The sequence below is a fragment of the Colletotrichum abscissum genome (genome assembly GCF_030869225.1).
Source record: "Colletotrichum abscissum strain IMI 504890 chromosome Unknown Scaffold_65.1, whole genome shotgun sequence".
NCBI classification, from domain to species: Eukaryota; Fungi; Ascomycota; class Sordariomycetes; order Glomerellales; family Glomerellaceae; genus Colletotrichum; species Colletotrichum abscissum.
The window spans coordinates 189142-207020 of record NW_026850509.1 but is presented as its reverse complement, the minus strand read 5'-3'; the positions used below and the strand labels follow the sequence as shown (position 1 = coordinate 207020).

The 17879-nt window shown below is 53.8% G+C and overlaps 4 protein-coding genes across 4 annotated transcripts; 3 read left to right on the top strand and 1 right to left on the bottom strand.

The window, feature by feature from the left end:
- Nucleotides 1-6244: 6244 nt before the first annotated feature.
- Nucleotides 6245-7644, top strand: CABS01_15364 (subtilase; the record flags this gene model as incomplete). The annotated part of the gene is made up of 3 exons (XM_060548699.1): nucleotides 6245-6850; nucleotides 6914-7067; nucleotides 7130-7644. 3 exons carry the CDS (start codon nucleotides 6245-6247, stop codon nucleotides 7642-7644), a joined length of 1275 nt encoding a protein of 424 aa, XP_060391966.1.
- Nucleotides 7645-11787: 4143 nt separating this feature from the next.
- Nucleotides 11788-13459, bottom strand: CABS01_15363 (squalene synthase; the record flags this gene model as incomplete). Its single annotated transcript, XM_060548698.1, has 4 exons — nucleotides 11788-11904; nucleotides 12011-12172; nucleotides 12257-13316; nucleotides 13404-13459. The coding sequence occupies 4 exons, from the start codon at nucleotides 13457-13459 to the stop codon at nucleotides 11788-11790; spliced, it is 1395 nt and encodes a 464-aa protein (XP_060391965.1).
- A 1261-nt stretch (nucleotides 13460-14720) lies between these two features.
- Nucleotides 14721-15605, top strand: CABS01_15362 (uncharacterized protein; the record flags this gene model as incomplete). Its single annotated transcript, XM_060548697.1, has 3 exons — nucleotides 14721-15026; nucleotides 15364-15391; nucleotides 15538-15605. 3 exons carry the CDS (start codon nucleotides 14721-14723, stop codon nucleotides 15603-15605), a joined length of 402 nt encoding a protein of 133 aa, XP_060391964.1.
- A 405-nt stretch (nucleotides 15606-16010) lies between these two features.
- CABS01_15361 (NAD dependent epimerase/dehydratase) lies at nucleotides 16011-16964 on the top strand (the record flags this gene model as incomplete). The annotated part of the gene is made up of 2 exons (XM_060548696.1): nucleotides 16011-16454; nucleotides 16515-16964. 2 exons carry the CDS (start codon nucleotides 16011-16013, stop codon nucleotides 16962-16964), a joined length of 894 nt encoding a protein of 297 aa, XP_060391963.1.
- Between the last annotated feature and the right edge of the window lie 915 nt (nucleotides 16965-17879).

The window sequence follows — 17879 nt, the reverse complement described above, 5'->3', positions numbered from 1 at the left end:
GGGGGGGGGGTTCGCTGACTTACCATTCGGTCTGGGCGCATTAACGTCGAAAATAGGGTAGAGGGCGGAGCAACCTTGCCGATCGACTCTGAGCAAGGAACCTTGCAACATCTAGGAGCTGGATATTGTGCCAGCCGGCGTCCAATAGATGAAATGTCTTGATCATGTAGTGTAAGACATTCAACATTGAAGTGTCGAATACGAACCGATGCCACGGGCCATAGAGACGTTGCGGGCTATTGTGTCACTAGACATTACCAGTTACAGATACCTACAGTATTCATACCGTCGACAAGAGGACACGTCCTACATGCATCTTACCTAGCTAAGCCTTGTTGCTTGCTTGGCCCCTGGGGGAGTCTCGAAGACGACCGACGCTGCACGACGGGAGATGGCCTTGGCGCGTTCCCTCTGACCTTCTTTTTTGGGTTCCTGCGACGAGAGATCGTCAAGATTTCCCACCGAATGCTGCGCTGCACTGGGCTGGGGAAAGCAACATGTCTGACAGATGGGGTGCAGTGGTGGCAGCAGCATCAGCAGGGGGGATGAGATGTCTGAGGCTGAGGGGGGCAGACGGTGGTGTTTGCAACTCGGACGACAACGACGACCACGGCCGGCCTGGGCTCACTCTTCTGGTCCGTTCTCCGCATTGCCCTTTCGATTCCCACGGCATGCCAAAACGATACCACAGACGTCCGTCAATCTCCCGCGACAATCCCAAGTCTAACCCCAGGCTTGGGGAGAGGGAGGGAGGGGAGGGCACGGTTTCAACGGTTTCGTGAGCTTGGGCGAAGGACCTCCTCGAGGGTCGCATTCGACCAAACGTCACTGAAGAGACGGCGGCGTTGGAATTGTTTACGTTTCTGCATGACGCCTAATCCTTTTGACGCAGCATGTACTGATGAGGATCGGCTTTGCCTCTTGCGCATTGAATGGCGATATCTACAGACTGCGAGTTCATTGTTTGACGGTGGCTAAGCAGGCCAGGATGCACACGTTGTGTTACATTGACGTCGTCGATTAGCCAGTCGGTGTCTGTTATTTGTTGTGGGGGAAGGAGTGGAAAGCATCACGGCGCATGGCCTTTATCGTTACACCGTGTTGGCCAAGCCGCAAGACACGAGTGGTGAGAGGTAAGTTGAGTTATGCTCACGTCAAGATCGGGGCCTCCGTGCGTCGTCCTGACGGCCCCCGTCCCGTGCTAGGTGCCTCGGAGCAGATGGAGTTAAGGTAGGTTTGCTAATGCTCAGTCGTACCGTTGCTCGTGTACGGATGAGAGGGACAGCAAGAGAAAAACACATGGGAGGTCAGGGATGCCAAGAAAGAGGGGACGGCACACGGCAGTCGGTAGTGACGGCGGCGACATCGTCACGATGGTTGACGAGATTAGAAAAGCTTCAGCCCCCCCCCCCCCCCCCGGGATGAGTGGGTACAAACTGGACCAGTCGATGACGGGGGACCTCACGAATAAGAGACATGATGAAGCTCGAGGGGGTGGGAAGAGGTACAGTAGGGGCAGGAGAAGAGGACTGGATGACGGGTCGACAAAGTGAAGGCTGCAGATGCAAAGCGTATCTGTACATGATGGCTGCATCCATGGGTTTACAAGCATGGCCCGGGGTGGAACTTGGGAGAGTACGATTATGAGGGTTGCACAAGTTTGGAGATTTGTATATCAGAGACTCTGAAGTTTGTACAATATGAGGAGAAAGGAGGGGATATGGACGACGCATGCCCAGAGGTACAGCGTAGAGTCAAGACATCTGCTGACGAGGAGAGTCTCGACGAGACTCACGAGAGCGCTGACGGAGACAAGGCCAAGAAGCCGAAGACTGTTTGATGAGGGCATCGACTCGGGCGATACTATGTAGGGGGCATACGATTCACAAGAGGGAGGGTCTAGGTCGAGAATCTGAACTGCTCAGCGGTCTAACTTGACTGCTGAGCAAGCAGGCAGGTTCAGGGTCGAGGGACTGACAGACACCTTGCCACAGGTCCATACGGACAAAGTACCGTCAGTTCGCGAGGCCTGACATGGTGCTTGACTTGACAGCTTCAAGGCCACCTACCCTAGCCTGGCAGCAAAGCTGAGGTAAGGGGGCTTTGCGGACTAGAGCCAGACCGGGATGGTTGCGGTCCAGAGAGGTGACGGGACAAGCCCGGCTGATTATTCGAGTCCAGACAGACTGCCAGAGAGTGCGTGCAACTTGATACTGGGACAAGCAAACGGCGACTCGCGGATAGCAACAAGCAAGGAAAAGGCGAGAAAAGGGCTGCAAGACACAGATGGTTGCTGAGATAAGGTACGGTTACAGCAACCTCGACGGTAAAACTCCGAAGAGACGGCGACTGAGACTGGGCAACGTGGGCAGCCGACGTGGACCATTCTGTGGAGCACTGGAGCCTTTTCCAAGGTGAAGCTCGACCATGGAGGACAACAACGACGATGAGGAAGCTGACAACGGAGCCCTCTTTCCTTTTTTCTGCGATGAGGCGCTGAACTTGGACGTTACAGATTTAGTCGAAATGACAGGGTCGAAACCGGCGCTAGTGGAGGGGAGAAGAAAGGATGACGGAGCCCTGGAGGGGGAGGATCGACTTTTGCCAGGGCCTACCAATCCAGGATGGGCAGGACCAAGGGGGTGAATAATAAGAGGGGCGGCCTTGTTTGACTTGGCACGGCCAACGAGAAGCGCGCTTGGCTGCCGCAGCGCCCAAAAGGGGAACAGCTACGGCTTGACGCTTTCCCCATTGCGAGGTTAGTCTCCGTGACGAGCGAGAGGGCACGTACCGTTTAATTGGGGGTACGTACTGTGATCCTGGGTTGGACACCTGCCAGTTTTCCCAGGGGAGGGAAGAAAGGAGAGACAGAGGGCAGGTACCTACCTTACGGGGTAAGGTAGGCGCCCCCACTGAATGTCTCTTGTTCCTGCCTTGATAACCTAGCCACGACGATGGAAAATTGAAGAACCAGAACCACCCGGTGGAGGAAGGAGGCAAATAGGTAGGTATACGACATGAGAAAATTTTGGGTTGAGACAGACGAACGCAAAGCGTGGGAAAGAACCTAATAGAATCAGAAGAAGCAACGATGCGCATTGTCACAGGTTTGTGCTGGCACTGAGACCTTCATGATCCGAGAGACGGGGAGAGCCAACCATATGGCATGAGCCCATCTCTCTCACACACACGCCGTACATCTGCACACACAATCCGACCTTTTCTCCCATTGTTGGTTCGCCGCGATGGATGGATGGGATCGGGTGGTCAGCGAGCCAGATTCAACAGTCTTCTTCCGTCAGTCACAGACACTGACAGCACCGTCTGGCCGCCCAAGAGACCGCGGGGCAGTGAGGCACAGAGAGAGAAGAGGCGCAGGTGAACGGAGAGGCGGCGGTTTGCAGCGGACGCCGTTCCCTTGAAAAACGGCGCCTCTGCCGCTCTTGTGGCGTCTCTTTTTGATTACCCTGCGGTTAAGGGAGTGAGACAACACCCAACTGGGTAGGTCCAGAACCTTCAGCGCCATTGACCATGGAGCACTACCAGGAAATATGCCACAAATTTCCCAGTTCTCGCCGATGGCTGGAACGGTTGGCAGTCGGGTGCCGCAAGTCTTGCGACGGCGCCCCGGGAATGGACCCTGTGTGCCTACCTGTGTAACTGTGTACCTGGGGGGATGTGGTAAATCTCAATCACCACCCAATCGAACTGTGGCGTGCCGCCGTACGTGAGTCGAAGCCAACAGCCAACAACGCCAACGCCATCCATCCATCCATCCACCATTGGATCTATCCATCCATCCCGCCGACTGCCGCCGTGTGGTATTCTGTACCTTGCCTTAGTGCGGTCCCTCCACCCCGGGACGCGCATGCCCTTCATTGTTTGAATTCGTACGTCACCTACGTACAACAGTGTGGTGTTTTCATACTTTCTTCCGCCCGGCGGCGATTTACCGTGGATACCAACGATGGAACAAAGCAGAAAAAAAAAAGATCAATATTGGAAAAACAATAACATGGCATGGCCCATACTGCGTACAATTCGGGGAGAAGCATCAGTCAGTCGACTTTCTCCACAAGTCCACAAGCAACCCACCCCGGTCGTCAGTCCCCTTCCGACGACCAGAAAAAGGTGAAGCACAAGCCTTGATTGAGACTAGTGCCAAGAGCGGCCCTGGGACTTTCCTCCCGAGAGTAAAATGTGTGGGTAATCGGTCTGAACCTCCTGACTTCCTTTTTTGCTCTCTTCGCCTACTACAGTCTCTGGCATACGGAGGATGAGGGTTAGGTTACCTCGCAGCAGTGGTGATACGGAAACGGAGTCGTAAGAAGCAGGAGTCGACGTGTCTGCCACAGAGTGTGCACAATGCCAAACTGCCGCCACGCCATGCTGCTGCTCGTCTTCCACCTCCCCATGCTCACTCTATCGCGTAGTATGTAGCGTAATGCCATGCACAGGCTGGGCGGCGTGGCACCGGCACCGATATTGCCAAAAAGTCGCGGCTTTTCGCATCAACCCCAAATGGGAGCCAAGCCCTCGGTGCACGGATATCTCGGTACGTATCCCCTTTTCCTCAGACACGCGCAGGCTTCGCAGGCTGGCGGCAGCACCGCTGGGCAGTGTGCGCTGGAGCGCTGGGCGCTGGGCAGAGTCTCCAGGTCGTCTCCAGGTCCTAGGTCCAGCCCACCTTGGCCGATACGTACCTTTTCTCCCTCCTTGCTGTCCCCCCGTCTTCCCCGTCCGTCACCATTTCTCTCCCGTCGCCTCTCCCAATTCCCGCTGGTCACTGGATCCAAGTCTTCGCCGTCGTCTAATTGTCCCGTCTTTTCTCGTCCCTTTCTCGGCTTCTACTCCTTGTTCTGCCGCAGATGTTGCCCAGAGCCTCGAAGGCCCGTCCACTTTTTTTTTTTGTGCAGAATTCGAGATGCCGTATTCATCAGGTACCTTGACGTTATTCACTTGTGCTGAGCACTGTCTCTCTGCCCCGTCTGGCCTCAGTCTCGGCCTGTCTCTTTTGCATCTTTTCTCTCTCACCTCACGATCCTGCAATGAGGCAGTGAGAGTGAGACAGCATAGAGAATAACATATTGTACGGATGTTCTCGCTACCGAATACAGACACCTCGGGGCCAGTACCTCGTCCGTCGTTCGTTCTCTTGTCCTTGTCCAGTCTCTCTCTGCAGCATCCATCCATCCATCCATCCAGACAATGTCACAAAGGTACATCCTCGCGTGGTCCACTCACACACGCCACACACCCCTCCAGGACCCAAAGACCACACCTCAGGGCCCCAGGTCAAGGTCAAGGTCAAGGTCGAGCACCAAAGCACACCAAGCAAGCACACACGCACATGGAGACACGCACAAGTGACAAACCTGGGCCAGGGACTGCGTACGGACAGGCTACAAGGTACGGATGCTGAGAGCAGGTACCTGGATTCATGTACCGCTGACACCCCCGGTCATCTTCCCTCCTTGTATGTACCTTACCTTATCCCCCTACTCCTGGGTACTCCTACTCCTACTCCTACCACCTAGTCCCAATATCCGTACTCCCTGCTTCCTCCTGTCCCCTTCTTTTTTCATCGTCCGTCGTTATACTTAAGTTACTGTCCACAACCTCTCCATCTTGCCCAGCTGTGCTTGGCCTTCCGTCTCTTACTTCTTCTTGCTCCGTCTCTCTCTCTATTCTTTCCCATCCTCCATAAATCTCTTCTTTTAGTCTATCCTCATCCTCACGTTCCTCCGTGTGGCCGGTTAGCTAAATACCAAAACAACCTACCGCCTCCTCTTTCCGCTTCTTCGACTACTCTTTTATTACACCTTGTTTTAACTTGGTAACGGCAGCTTTTTATCGCATTGGAAAAGATTTGAGAAAAAAGTAAACAAGGGCTTTGTGTCGTGACTGGTATCCGAATCCTTCTTGGTTGCTCCTTCTCTCAGCATTTCTCGCTCGCACTCATTCGCGCCTTCCCAACCTCATCGAGTCACTCTCTCGCTCGCACCTTCCGTGCCGAACCTCCCAACCCCGACGACAAGACCTCGTTCTTTCCTCGTCAACCACCGCCACAAATTAGAAAAGTAGACCAGCGGTCTCGGCACTTTTTTCTTCATCAGTACTTTTTTTTTACGACCTCTTCGACGACGACGAGCTAGTTCTCTCCCGTATCCTCTCTTTATTTAAATATCAACAACCTCACCGTATCTACATACACCACCAAACCCCCTCGAATTAACCGCCCAACATGGTTCGCGCTACCGCTCTCATCGCAGCCGTGCTGCCCGCCGCTCTCGCCGCTCCTTTCGGCCTCAGCAACAGCGGCGCTTCCACCAACGACTCTGGCTCCTTCATGGGCGTTCCCATCTCTAACCTCAACGCCGCCGACCTGATTCCCAACAAGTACATTGTCGTCTACAACAACACCTTTGACGATGATGCCATTACCTCCAAGATGTCCTCGTTCGCTGCCTCCATCAAGAAGCGCAACATTGGCAAGCGTTCCCTTGACGGCCGCTCCCTCAGCACCTCTACCCGCAACTTCAAGATGAACGCGTGGCGCGCCACCGTTATGGAGGCTGATGACTCCATGATCATGAGCGTTATGAACGCCGAGGAGGTCGCCTACGTCGAGCAGGATGCCAAGGTCAAGATCTCCGCCACCGTCTCCCAGACCAACGCTCCCCCCGGCCTTGTCCGCATGTCTCACGCCGCTGCCGGTGAGGCTGGCTACGTCTTCGACCAGACAGGAGGTGACGGTATCACTGCCTACATCGTCGACACCGGTATCCTTACCACCCACTCCGAGTTCCAGGGCCGTGCTACCTTTGGCGCCAACTTCATCAACAACGTCGTAAGTACCAGGAATCGTCTCAAGAGTGAGTGAGTAAGATGAGAGGCTAATGAAAAATACCAGGACACTGATGAGAACGGACACGGCTCCCACGTTGCTGGTACCATTGGTGGTCAGACTTTCGGCGTTGCCAAGAATGTCAACCTCATTGGCGTCAAGGTTCTTGATGGCGATGGTGCTGGCTCCAACTCTGGTGTTCTCGATGGCATGCAGTTCGGTAAGTTTCAACAGCCCCACAGTTTAACCTATGCAAATTTCCGAAGCTAACATCACCAAAAGTCATTGACGACGTCGCCAAGAAGAACCTCACTGGCAAGGCTGTCATGAACATGTCTCTTGGTGGCTCTGCCTCCGCTGCTGTCAATCGCGCTATCCAGGCTCTCAACAACGCTGGCATCGTCCCCGTCGTCGCTGCCGGAAACGAGAACCAGGATGCTGCCAACACCTCGCCCGCTTCCGCCCCCAACGCCATCACTGTCGGTGCCATTGATGCCCGCAACGACCGCAAGGCCTCCTTCTCCAACTTCGGCACTGTCGTCGACATCTTCGCCCCCGGCGTCAACATTCTCTCTGTCGGCATCACCTCCGATACCGCCACCAACACCCTGTCCGGTACCTCCATGGCCTCCCCTCACGTTGCTGGCCTTGCCGCCTACCTGATGGGTCTTGAGGGCCTCAACACCGTCAAGGCTGTTACCGACCGCATGCTCGCTCTCGCCACCGCCTCTGGTGCCACTGTCCAGCGCAACACTGCTGGCACCACCAACCTGATTGCCAACAACGGACAGCTCTAGAAGTTCTGCCCTGATGGTAAATGCCCCAATGTGTTCCGCGTTGGTGGATTCTTTTAGCGTTTCTTTCATTGGAAACCTCAAAAGGCATGATGGCGACACGTTGACTTTTTCGACACGTTTTCCTTGGTTTAATAAGTGATTCTCCCCCATGTGTTTTTATATTCGAGGGGGAGATGAACACAAATTCACGGCATTTTAGAGGATACCCAGTCATTCGCACACATCACTGCATTGGCGCGCGGCCTGGACCAGCAAGCAAAGCACAAGCCTTCACCATCCAAGATGGGATACCTGGGGTTTCCGGGTGTCTGTCGGATGGTTTCAATTGTATGTAAAAGGAGAGAGAGAGAAGACACACAAAGCAAGAAAGAGAGGGTCTTCAAACCCGCATTTCAAGGACAAAAAACAGGCTCAAAAGAAAAAAGACCCCAAAAGAGTAGAAAAACCCTCGACGGGCTGGTTCCCTCGTACCACTTCATCAGGACTCGAAAATTCGTTCTGTCTTGGGTTTTCTTACAACTCTTTTCTTTCCTTTTCGCTTTTTTCTCTAAAACCTGTTTTCTTGAACATTTTTCTGGTTTCGTTTGAGACCAAAAAATCACATTGTATTTAAGACAGAGATTCTCGAAATGAGATCTTGGTAATGAGAGCAGACAGCTACGGACTATTCACTTTCACGTTCAAACAAATTACTCTGCCTTGCGACTTGACTTGATACTGCCTTTGCCTTGTGAGTAAGTGAGTGTATCAACGTGTCCAGCGACGATAGCCCTTCGACACGCACACCCTATGCTAGCTCTGATGGTATCATCTGCCCCTGGTGAATGACAACGGCCTTCAGCGCTATCATCACGTCACCTGACCTCGATATCCACATAACCTAGGTGACGTCGAAGGAGGAAGGCGATGGCAGTTGTGTATCTCATCGAATAGATTACACGTCAACAAGCAGGAAACCTTCTCTGCGCAACCTACTACATCTGACGATTTTAGGTGATTGATCAAGCTACAATTGTCTCTTCCCCAACTCTACATACGGACTCAGCGGCTTCCTTGCGGGCTCCTTTCCAGTGAACGCAAACAGAGTCAACGTCAACTTTAGACTTCCACAGGTAGGTGATATGAGGAGGTGCGTCGTTCGGCCTGATCCTTACGACAAAAGGACCGGTAGAAAACCCAAAACGCGAATGACGCCATGACATATTCCGGACAGTTGGGGAAGTTTGGTGGGAGAAGAACATTCGCAACTCCCCGAGGAGGGAAGGAAAGGACGGAAAGGATGGACTACCTAAAGACGGACAAGAATCATGGGCGAGAATTGTCGTGGTGGAGGGTGGTGTGCGTGAAGGTTTGTGTTTCTCGCGTTTTGGAGATTAAGGTATACGAGGAATGGGATGAACTTGGCGTAGTGCCTTCCCTCTCGCATCTGCTATGTGTTGTTTCCTCTCTACACGGTGCTTCCCGAAGACTGAGGTGCTTCACCGCGTGCCGTTATCCGTTATCCGAGGGCCGTGGAGGCGAAAGATGGAAGATTGATGTCGCACATTATGGGACGGACATGATGTCTTTCCCGATTCGTTCTCAGTAAGATGGTGCGTTGGCATCTGCGCGGATGACGGGTTCCGAAACTAGGTTCCATGGGGGGATTCTTTTTCCCTCCCTCCCTCCCCTTCCTTCTTAACCTTCTTTTTTGGGTGTTGGGGGAAACTGAATAGAGTTGGCGAGGATGGAAGGAGATGGGATGGAGGTGCGAGTGCGTCAGAGGCACCCATTCAATACCACTTACACATGTTTATCTCTGATGGCTGTGAGATGAGGTAAGATGCGCGGGAAAAGCATGTGGTCAGCTCAAAGGACCGACGTACAGTCCTACAACCATCGCACGCGGGCGGATTCATCTCGTCTCCAACACACACGCACAGAAGCAACAAATTAGAGATGCGTCCTTGCTCGTTTGTGGTCCGGCGTCCGAAGGGGGAAAAAAAGTAAGGGAAACGGAGAAACGGAGTAGGAAAGGGGATGACTTTCTTCAGCAGTACGCCGGGAGCCCATTGTTCTACGGTCACGTTTCGAAGATGGGTGTTCGGGACCAGGGTGGGAAAGGGAAGGGGAGATGCGAGATCCGACGACCTGTGAAAAGTCCAATACGAGAACGAGAGAGAATGGGAATTACTGTGCTGTAGAAGAGGGTGCCTGCATTCATTCGTCGTCACATATTTGAAGCCATCTACGTCCCAGACAGATACTTGCCATTGGCGTGGTGATCGACCGCTCTCGCAAACACATCTTTACAAGAAGGACGAGCCAAGAGCAGGGCATGTACAAATAATGCTATAGTGTTGGCAAATACCAGATATATACAGATGTCTTGGCCAGACTATGGTGATGGAGATGTCCACACCATGACAAAACATAGATAAACAGTACACTTGAAGCCTGGAAGGCAGCTAGATCCAGCCTCAGCCTTGGCTGAAGCATGATTCAGCGATACCAAGAATCGCTTGTCTCTTATTAACCGGTCCGAAACGTCCCGTTGTCCTTCCGCCTCTCCCAATTCTCCTTGAACGTTCCCCATCAATCTGGCGCTGACACCGCTATGCAAAACGGAGACCTCGGGTCTTGGCGTCGAAGGGGGTACCAGCAACGGCCATCCCGGGTCTCCCGTTCTCGCGCGCGCCGTGCCCCGCCGCACGCCACCCGCGCGCAGCGGATGAGAGCGAGCGAGAGAGTCGCAGAGAGAGAGAGAGGGAAGACAACGGAGGATAAGGCCAAGGTGGTCCGCGCAACTCACGTGGCTTCGTGGGCTTCCGGCCTCTCGTCTCTGACCCGAGCCGAGAGAAAGGGAGGGATGGCCGGCGTGGGAGCGAAGCAGGGCTGAAAAGGCTGAAGCTGGATCTTCACGTTTCATGTATTCCCCAGACTTGACCCAGGTGTCGCCGTGTCGGGGAGAAGGCGGAAAAGGTTAAAAACACATAATACGGTCCCGGTATGCCTGTGTGTGTACATCACGTAAGTACCTGGGAAACCGGGTTCGGGCCTTGCGCATAAACGCCGAGACGTCTTCCAAGAGCCGCATCTTCTTCGCTTGCAACTGCGCACTGCTGTCTCCTGCAACGATACGAAAGGAAGACCGGACGGAAGACTTTGGTGGCGGGCCTGAAGACAGAAGAGCATACTGAGCAGCAACCTGGTAAGCCTAGGCGTCTCCATGGGTTCAATGGATTAGGTACATATAGAGGCACCGCGGCGCTGCGTGCTTCATCTGATTATACGCGACCTGCAAGTCCATGTTCGACAAGAGGCCAAGTCAAGCAGGCCAAGTGATTTCTGCATTGCGTTGGTGACCAATTGACTGGAGTTGGGGGCTTTGGGACGATGACTTGGATTATGAATTTTTGTGTCTTCTTATTACAACGGTTCCCCGGCCGCGGGATGATTTGAATACATCGGTCGTCGCTTTGGCTCTTCCATGGACTTCAAAATCGAGACAAGTTCCTCCAGAAAAGTACTGAAGAGACAGGTCATGTCGGTCTTGGCGACAGGCTCATCTACTTGATGCCGTGACAGCGCCTGTCACCTCTTCGCCGTAGGCCCCGGGGCCAGACGAGACGAGTAAGCTTTCAGTTGACCCAGCCTTATGGCTATTACAGGGCCTGTCGCAGTCACAAGAAGAAACACGTGAAACAGTGGAACATGGTCAAAGAATGTTTGCAAGCCGGAGCAAAAGAGCGCGTCCCGAGAACAATGGAAGACACGCCCGCCCCGTACCCGCCGCGTGATGGACGGGGTCTTTGCCGGTGGGTTTTGATATCAGCACTTCTTCGGCACAACCACAGTCATGACCACCTTGCGATGGGACTGAATTGCAATTTGACATCCGTGCTTGGTTTGAGGAGGGATAGTGGATGTCACTGTGTAAATCATGTCGGACAGACGATCGATATGAAAGCAACAAGACCAGATGCGTCGCGAAAAACCCATCACGAGGATGGTGTGTATTAGCAAGATTAGTATGGGCTCCTCAATATTTCGTAGCCATGCCGGCGGCGAGCAACCGAAAACTCCTCGTCAATATGTACCGTCAACAGTCAGATGCAGCGTAGCAGTCAAAGAACAACTTTTGTTCTTGTCTGTCTGGTAGAGTTACAGCTCCTTGTGCTCGATCGGCGTCGCCGCGCCGGTCTCGCTGCCAGGCCAGTAAATGCTATCCGTCTTCCACAACGAGTCGAAGCGTGCACCAAAGAACCAGGCAGTTCCAATCTGAGGGTGGTGATCAGTTGAGAGTTGAGGGTAGAAGAGCAGAGGGTGAAGGTTGATGTTGGAGGAACGAGAGGGAAATGAAGAAGAAAATTTCGGAGCTACTCACCATAAGACCAGATACGAAAAAGAGGGTCAACAGAACCATGCCGCCCAATACGAAGGCCTCGCCTGCATCCATACCCGGTTGGCCCCGCTCTTTCTGTTTCGCCGCATCTCCGAGCAGCTTGGGGTCCTGTCTCGGGAACAGAGAGTCGATGAATTGCTCAATCTGGAGGGTCAACCGTTAGCAATTGACTTTCTGACGCGAGACAAATGTGTCTTTAGATAAAGATAAAGAAACACCACCACATACCTTGCCGCACTGCACGCTAATCTGCACGTAGTTGGGGTCGCGCGGGTCGTTCTTCTTGTGTATCCGACGGGTGTAGTCTCTGAAAACCTCACACACAATTTGGAGGTTCTGTGTTGACTTGGTCATGAGGTAGCATGCGTCGCCCTTGGTAATCTTGATGTGGCTGCTGAAGATGGCAGGGTTACGGAAGACGAGCTCCAACGTCGCAATAGCCATGCTCTGGGGGATAGCGACGAAGTTGAAGACACTCTGATCCTTGATACCAGCCATGTAGAACAGGCACTCCTCAGTGTGCTTGAGAGCATTCAGAACCATCTCGGAGCTGCACTCGAGAGCCTTGGGCAGGTTCTCGGGCTTGAAGAGATCGTCCCAGGTGTCGACGTGCTTGCTCCAGATCTCCTTGGGCCAGAAACGGCGCTTGTCGAGATAGTCCTCGTGGACGTCGCGAATGATGTTGGTCTTTTGGAGGAACTGTCCCATGGACTCGGTGAGCGCGGGGCGCTCGAGAAGCTTGGGGTTGGCCATGTTGCCCTCGACGAAGAGGCGGGTCAGGCCGTCACCGACGAGACCGGCGACGTAGTGGCAGTAAAGCTCGTACTCCTTGATGGTCGCAACACCGTTCTCGTTGTGCTCGGCGTTGAGAGCGTAGTCGGCCATGCCGTTACCCATCTTGATCGTGATATCCTTGATGATCTCGTAGTAGGGCTTCTTGATCTTCTTCAGCTCAGTTACGACATCGTCAAAGTGCACCAGGAGCTCGCGGTCCTTCTCGTTAGGACCGTTCTTGGTGAAAGTCCAGCCATCCGTCTCCATGTACTTGTCAAACTGGCGCAGCAGAGGCTCCTTCTCCTTGATATCCAATGTCATATCATCTTCGATGGTGTCGAGGCCGCGCAGCACAAGGTAGAACAGGCAAACGGGAACCAGAAGTTCGGGGTTGAGCTCCTGGATGACGGCGGAGAAACTACGGCTCGTCTTGTTGAGGAATTCGAAGCACGACTTCAGCGTAGGGTCTTCCTTTGAGGGATCGCGGTGGTGGACGGGGTCGTGCCAGACCTTCCTAGAAGTGTATCAGCAGATGTGAGGTAGAGAAGCAGCAAAGCGGTCTGGGCGCGCGTGCTCGGTGAGAGGGAGTCAGGCGGCGTACCATTGGATGATGGAGCGAAGCTGGTTGGGGTGAAGGAGGTAGTAAATGACACCCATGATGGCGGTCTGTCGTCGCGGCGGACGGCGGATTGCACAGTAGAATCGGACAGTAGCGCAGAGGCTTAAGGAGTTGACGACGGAAGAACGAAGTCGAGTCTCGTAGGTGGCAGCAAAGTTAAGTCAGTCAGTCCTCGTAGAGTTCGTGGAGTTGACCAAGGTAGCTGGCTATGTGCGGGTTCGTCGTGGGCTGCGGATTGAAGGTTTGCGCGCGCAGTCGTTGGCAGGTGGTCTCAGCTTCTGCTTTTTTTGCTCACGTTCCAGTCAATGACCTCAAAATTCGCGTGCGTTTTATAGCAAGGAGGACACGGGCTGTTGCTTGGAGAAGAGTCGACAAGCAAACTGGATTGTTGACCTTGGATGAACGGCAGACGGGGATTCAACAACAAGACCGCGGAAGAATAGGAGGGAAAGAAGTTCTCCGCTGTCATCAAATCAAAAGTCCAAAAAAGTGACCAATTCATCCGGGCAGGAAGGCGCCAAAACGGGGGAAAGGACGTTAGTGCAGCTGACCCCAGCTCCTTTTCTCCAAATTGCCATGGAAAATGCAACCTGGGACCGTTTTCCCGTCACACTCACCTCATTTCGAGGTACGTAGAGGTCATTAGGTAAGCCTCTAGGGCATCTAAGGCTTGGCCTCAGCGCTGTGGGGTGGTCTACTGACAGCCAGAAGGCGGCCAGATAGCGCCTCTTACAGTGATGCCCCGCCTGTGTGTGGTGCCTTATCCGCTGAACGCTGCCCGCTTCAGCGTGTCAGTCACTGAAATTGGTGTCAGGAACGCACTGACCGAGCCAGTTCGGCTAAAGCTAGGCGAGCCAATGGGATGGACGAATAGATCTGATTGGCAGGTGGCAGGTGATGGCGGGGCAGGTCCCTGCCTTCCGGGTCGTTTGCTTCTCATTCTCGAATTTCAGCAGGTGCGGGGCACGGAGGGCGGTTCCTTCCATGCTGGGAGTGGAAGGAATTCATTATTTCAGGGTCTGCCTTCCTGCCTTTTTCGAACGAAGTTTCCGTTGGGGTCGTCTCTTTCTCGTCTGGTTAGCAACCAACGGCTCAACTCACATGACATTTGTTTAGCGACGTTTATCCTTGGCATCTTCTTCGCACCTTTGGTATTGCTACCTTGCTGCTGCTTCTGTTGCAGTTTCTCCTCTTCACACACCGAAAGAAAGAAGAAAAAGCCGACAACAGATGATTTATCGACTCTGCTGCATACGCCAATCGAGGTGTGAGTGGAGAGCAGCAGCAGCAATTCCACGCATGTCAGCCCCCCGACACGGCATCAGTCCAATTGTTCCCATGGCTCAGCCTCCCCCTTCATGTTCATGGCCCGACTATCCGATCAGCGCGCAACCCATCGTCTGGTTTTCTGGATATCCCACGGTGGCATCGCAGCAGCACATGGCCAAGACCCTTGAGGATTTCCGAGATGGACGTCTCTTTGCGGCTCCGGGCTTCTGGTCCCCACCACGGCCGACGCGGCATTCGACCCTCGCTGGTCTGCCGCCGCCCGCCATTGCCACCACCACCGTGGCACCGCCATTACCTCCAAGGGAGCATAATGCGGTGAGCCATCGGACGGCAATGTCTCACTGTCTGCATCCCCCAAGGGAGGCTTTTCATCCGTCTAGCCTCCTTCATCCTAGACCGCATCACTTCCGCGATACTTGTCTTGGAGCTGCTGCGACACCACGTAGCTAAGTAGCTACTTTTTCCTTATGTCTCTTGCTAACATTATGATTTTTCATGGTCGGCTTAATCATATTCTGCCACTACTGGTGACTATCTTCCACGGAGTCCACTTCACCAGAGCTCATGACAAAGCTAGGGGACGCCAGGACGAAAATAGCTGTCTGCTACGGATACTCTCTCCGATAACAGCAGCTATCAATATGGAACGTAGCTCCTGGTAAGCTTCGTACTCGAGGTACGTAAGTTTCGCTACGGGGTCGCACCTTTGACCGTGGTACCTCCCGAAGGTGGGGGTGGGAACGACACATTGAACACACCATCTGTCCAATGTAAGTCGCTGCGACTAATTATTGCTGGCTGTGCTACTACTGCTGCTCTGCAGTAGGTATCCAGACAGAGACCAGCATACCGGAAGACGGGAGGGTCGAGAGGGTCGAGACCGCGCGCAGCTGAAAGGGCAGAGTGGCAGATTGGCAGATAGTACGACTCGTACCTGAACCCAAACTTTATGTCCTCCCCTCCTCCTCTCCCTGGCCTCGTACCTGCCACGCTTACCCCAGATAAATAATCCGTCTCACACTCTTTCTCCCCTTGCCCTGCTGTTCGAGTGGCTTGTCTTACAAATTACTCAATTTGTCCTTTTCTTCTTCTTTCCTCACCCTCCCAGCTGTCTTCTCCCTTGCCAGCCTCGAGCATATAAGACGTCCGAATCGACATCTCACCCGACTCCGTCACCAACTTTCACCATCCCAGCAGCCAGTCGAATCCTGACAAAGTCCCGCCCGACCCCTCTCCGACCACCCTCCGATAATTCAAACTATAATCCTCAAGAGACGAACAACACCACCATCATCCACAATGGCTACCAACGGACACTCTGCGAACAAGTTCCTCATCTGGGGTGGCGAGGGCTGGGTTGCGAACCACCTCAAGGTCCTTCTTGAGGGACAGGGCAAGGAGGTCTACACCACCACCGTCCGCATGGAGAACCGTGAGGGCGTCCTCGCCGAGCTCGAGAAGGTCAAGCCTACCCACGTTCTCAACTGCGCCGGCTGCACTGGTCGCCCCAATGTCGACTGGTGCGAGGACAACAAGGAGGCTACGATGCGATCCAACGTTATCGGCACCCTGAACCTCACCGATGCCTGCTTCCTCAAGGGCATCCACTGCACCGTCTTCGCCACCGGCTGCATCTACCAGTACGACGACGCCCACCCCATTGGCGGTGCTGGCTACCTCGAGACCGACCCTGCCAACTTCAAGGGCAGCTTCTACTCGGACACCAAGGGTCACGTCGAGGAGGTATGTTCTAAATCACAAGTCACTGGCGTCTGGATCAATCACTAATCGGGTACTCTGCAGATCATGAAGCACTACAAGAACTGCCTCATCCTCCGCCTGCGCATGCCCGTCAGCGACGACCTCCACTCCCGCAACTTTGTTACCAAGATTGCCAAGTACGACCGTGTCGTTGATATCCCCAACTCCAACACCATTCTCACCGATCTCCTCCCGGCTTCCATCCTCATGGCCGAGCACAAGGACACTGGCATCTACAACTTCACCAACCCCGGTGCCATTTCTCACAACGAGGTGCTCTCCCTCTTCAAGGAGATTGTCCGTCCCGATTTCACATGGAAGAACTTCTCGCTCGAGGAGCAGGCCAAGGTCATCAAGGCCGGCCGCAGCAACTGCAAGCTCGACACCACCAAGTTGGAGAAGAAGCTCAAGGAGTACAACTACACGGTGCCCGAGGTTCACGACGCCTACAGGGGATGCTTCGAGCGCATGAAGGCCAACGGTGTCGTGTAAATAGAAGAGGGAAAAAAGCAAATCGGATTTGGCGCATATGGGAACTCAGCCGCTCTGGCAAGACTTAGAGAGACTGGAATGAACTAGAAAAATTGCAGTTTGAGTTGTTGAAGACTGTCCAGATTGATGCAGTGAGCATAGCATGATTCCAGATGCCATCGGGCTGGTGGCAGGCGCTGAAGATTGAACGGTGTCCTTTGCGTGATAGTCGGTGCAGCCGGGGTGGAGAAGAGTCATCTCGGCGTTGTCCGGTTGACTTGAGCTCTGAAAGCTTGTGAAGCAGATCGCCGACTGTTGTCGATCACTTTGGAGGCCTGGAAGTATCGTGATGCAGCTATCAGCTATCGTCGCTTGCAATGTGACAGCTGACGCTGTAGAGCCCGGGATAGCAACCTGACACGAGCCATGCTTTTCTCCCCCAAAACTTCCAAAGAAGCACTTCATGAAAATGTTTTGGATTGAGGGGGAATCTGTATTTTGGATACCGACTCTTTGTGATGCAGACAGAAAACGGCAGATGGGCTGGACCGTGCAACGTCATCCCTGCCAGCAGGTCCCTGTCCGCGTAATCTCCAAGGCCGCAGTGGACATCGCCATCGTCCATGCAGCCTATGGAAAGGGCGGGAGGGAAAGAATGGCACCTTGCCAGCACCCAGTGGGAGGGCAGGTTACCTTACCAGCCGTAAGGCTCAGAAGTAGGTACCGTAATTCAGCCTGGCCGTTCCATGGCAGTGCATGGTTACTCACCAAAAAGTCACCACCATGCTCACTGAAACCCACCGTTGGTGACCGCCCAGCGCCCATAGGTCTCGCCCAACGACGTAATCTGGCGGGGCACCGCGAAAACGTAAATCCACCCAAAAATCTAGGTAATCGGCGGGCACCTTGCAGCAGTTGGGTCACTTTTTGGTGTGG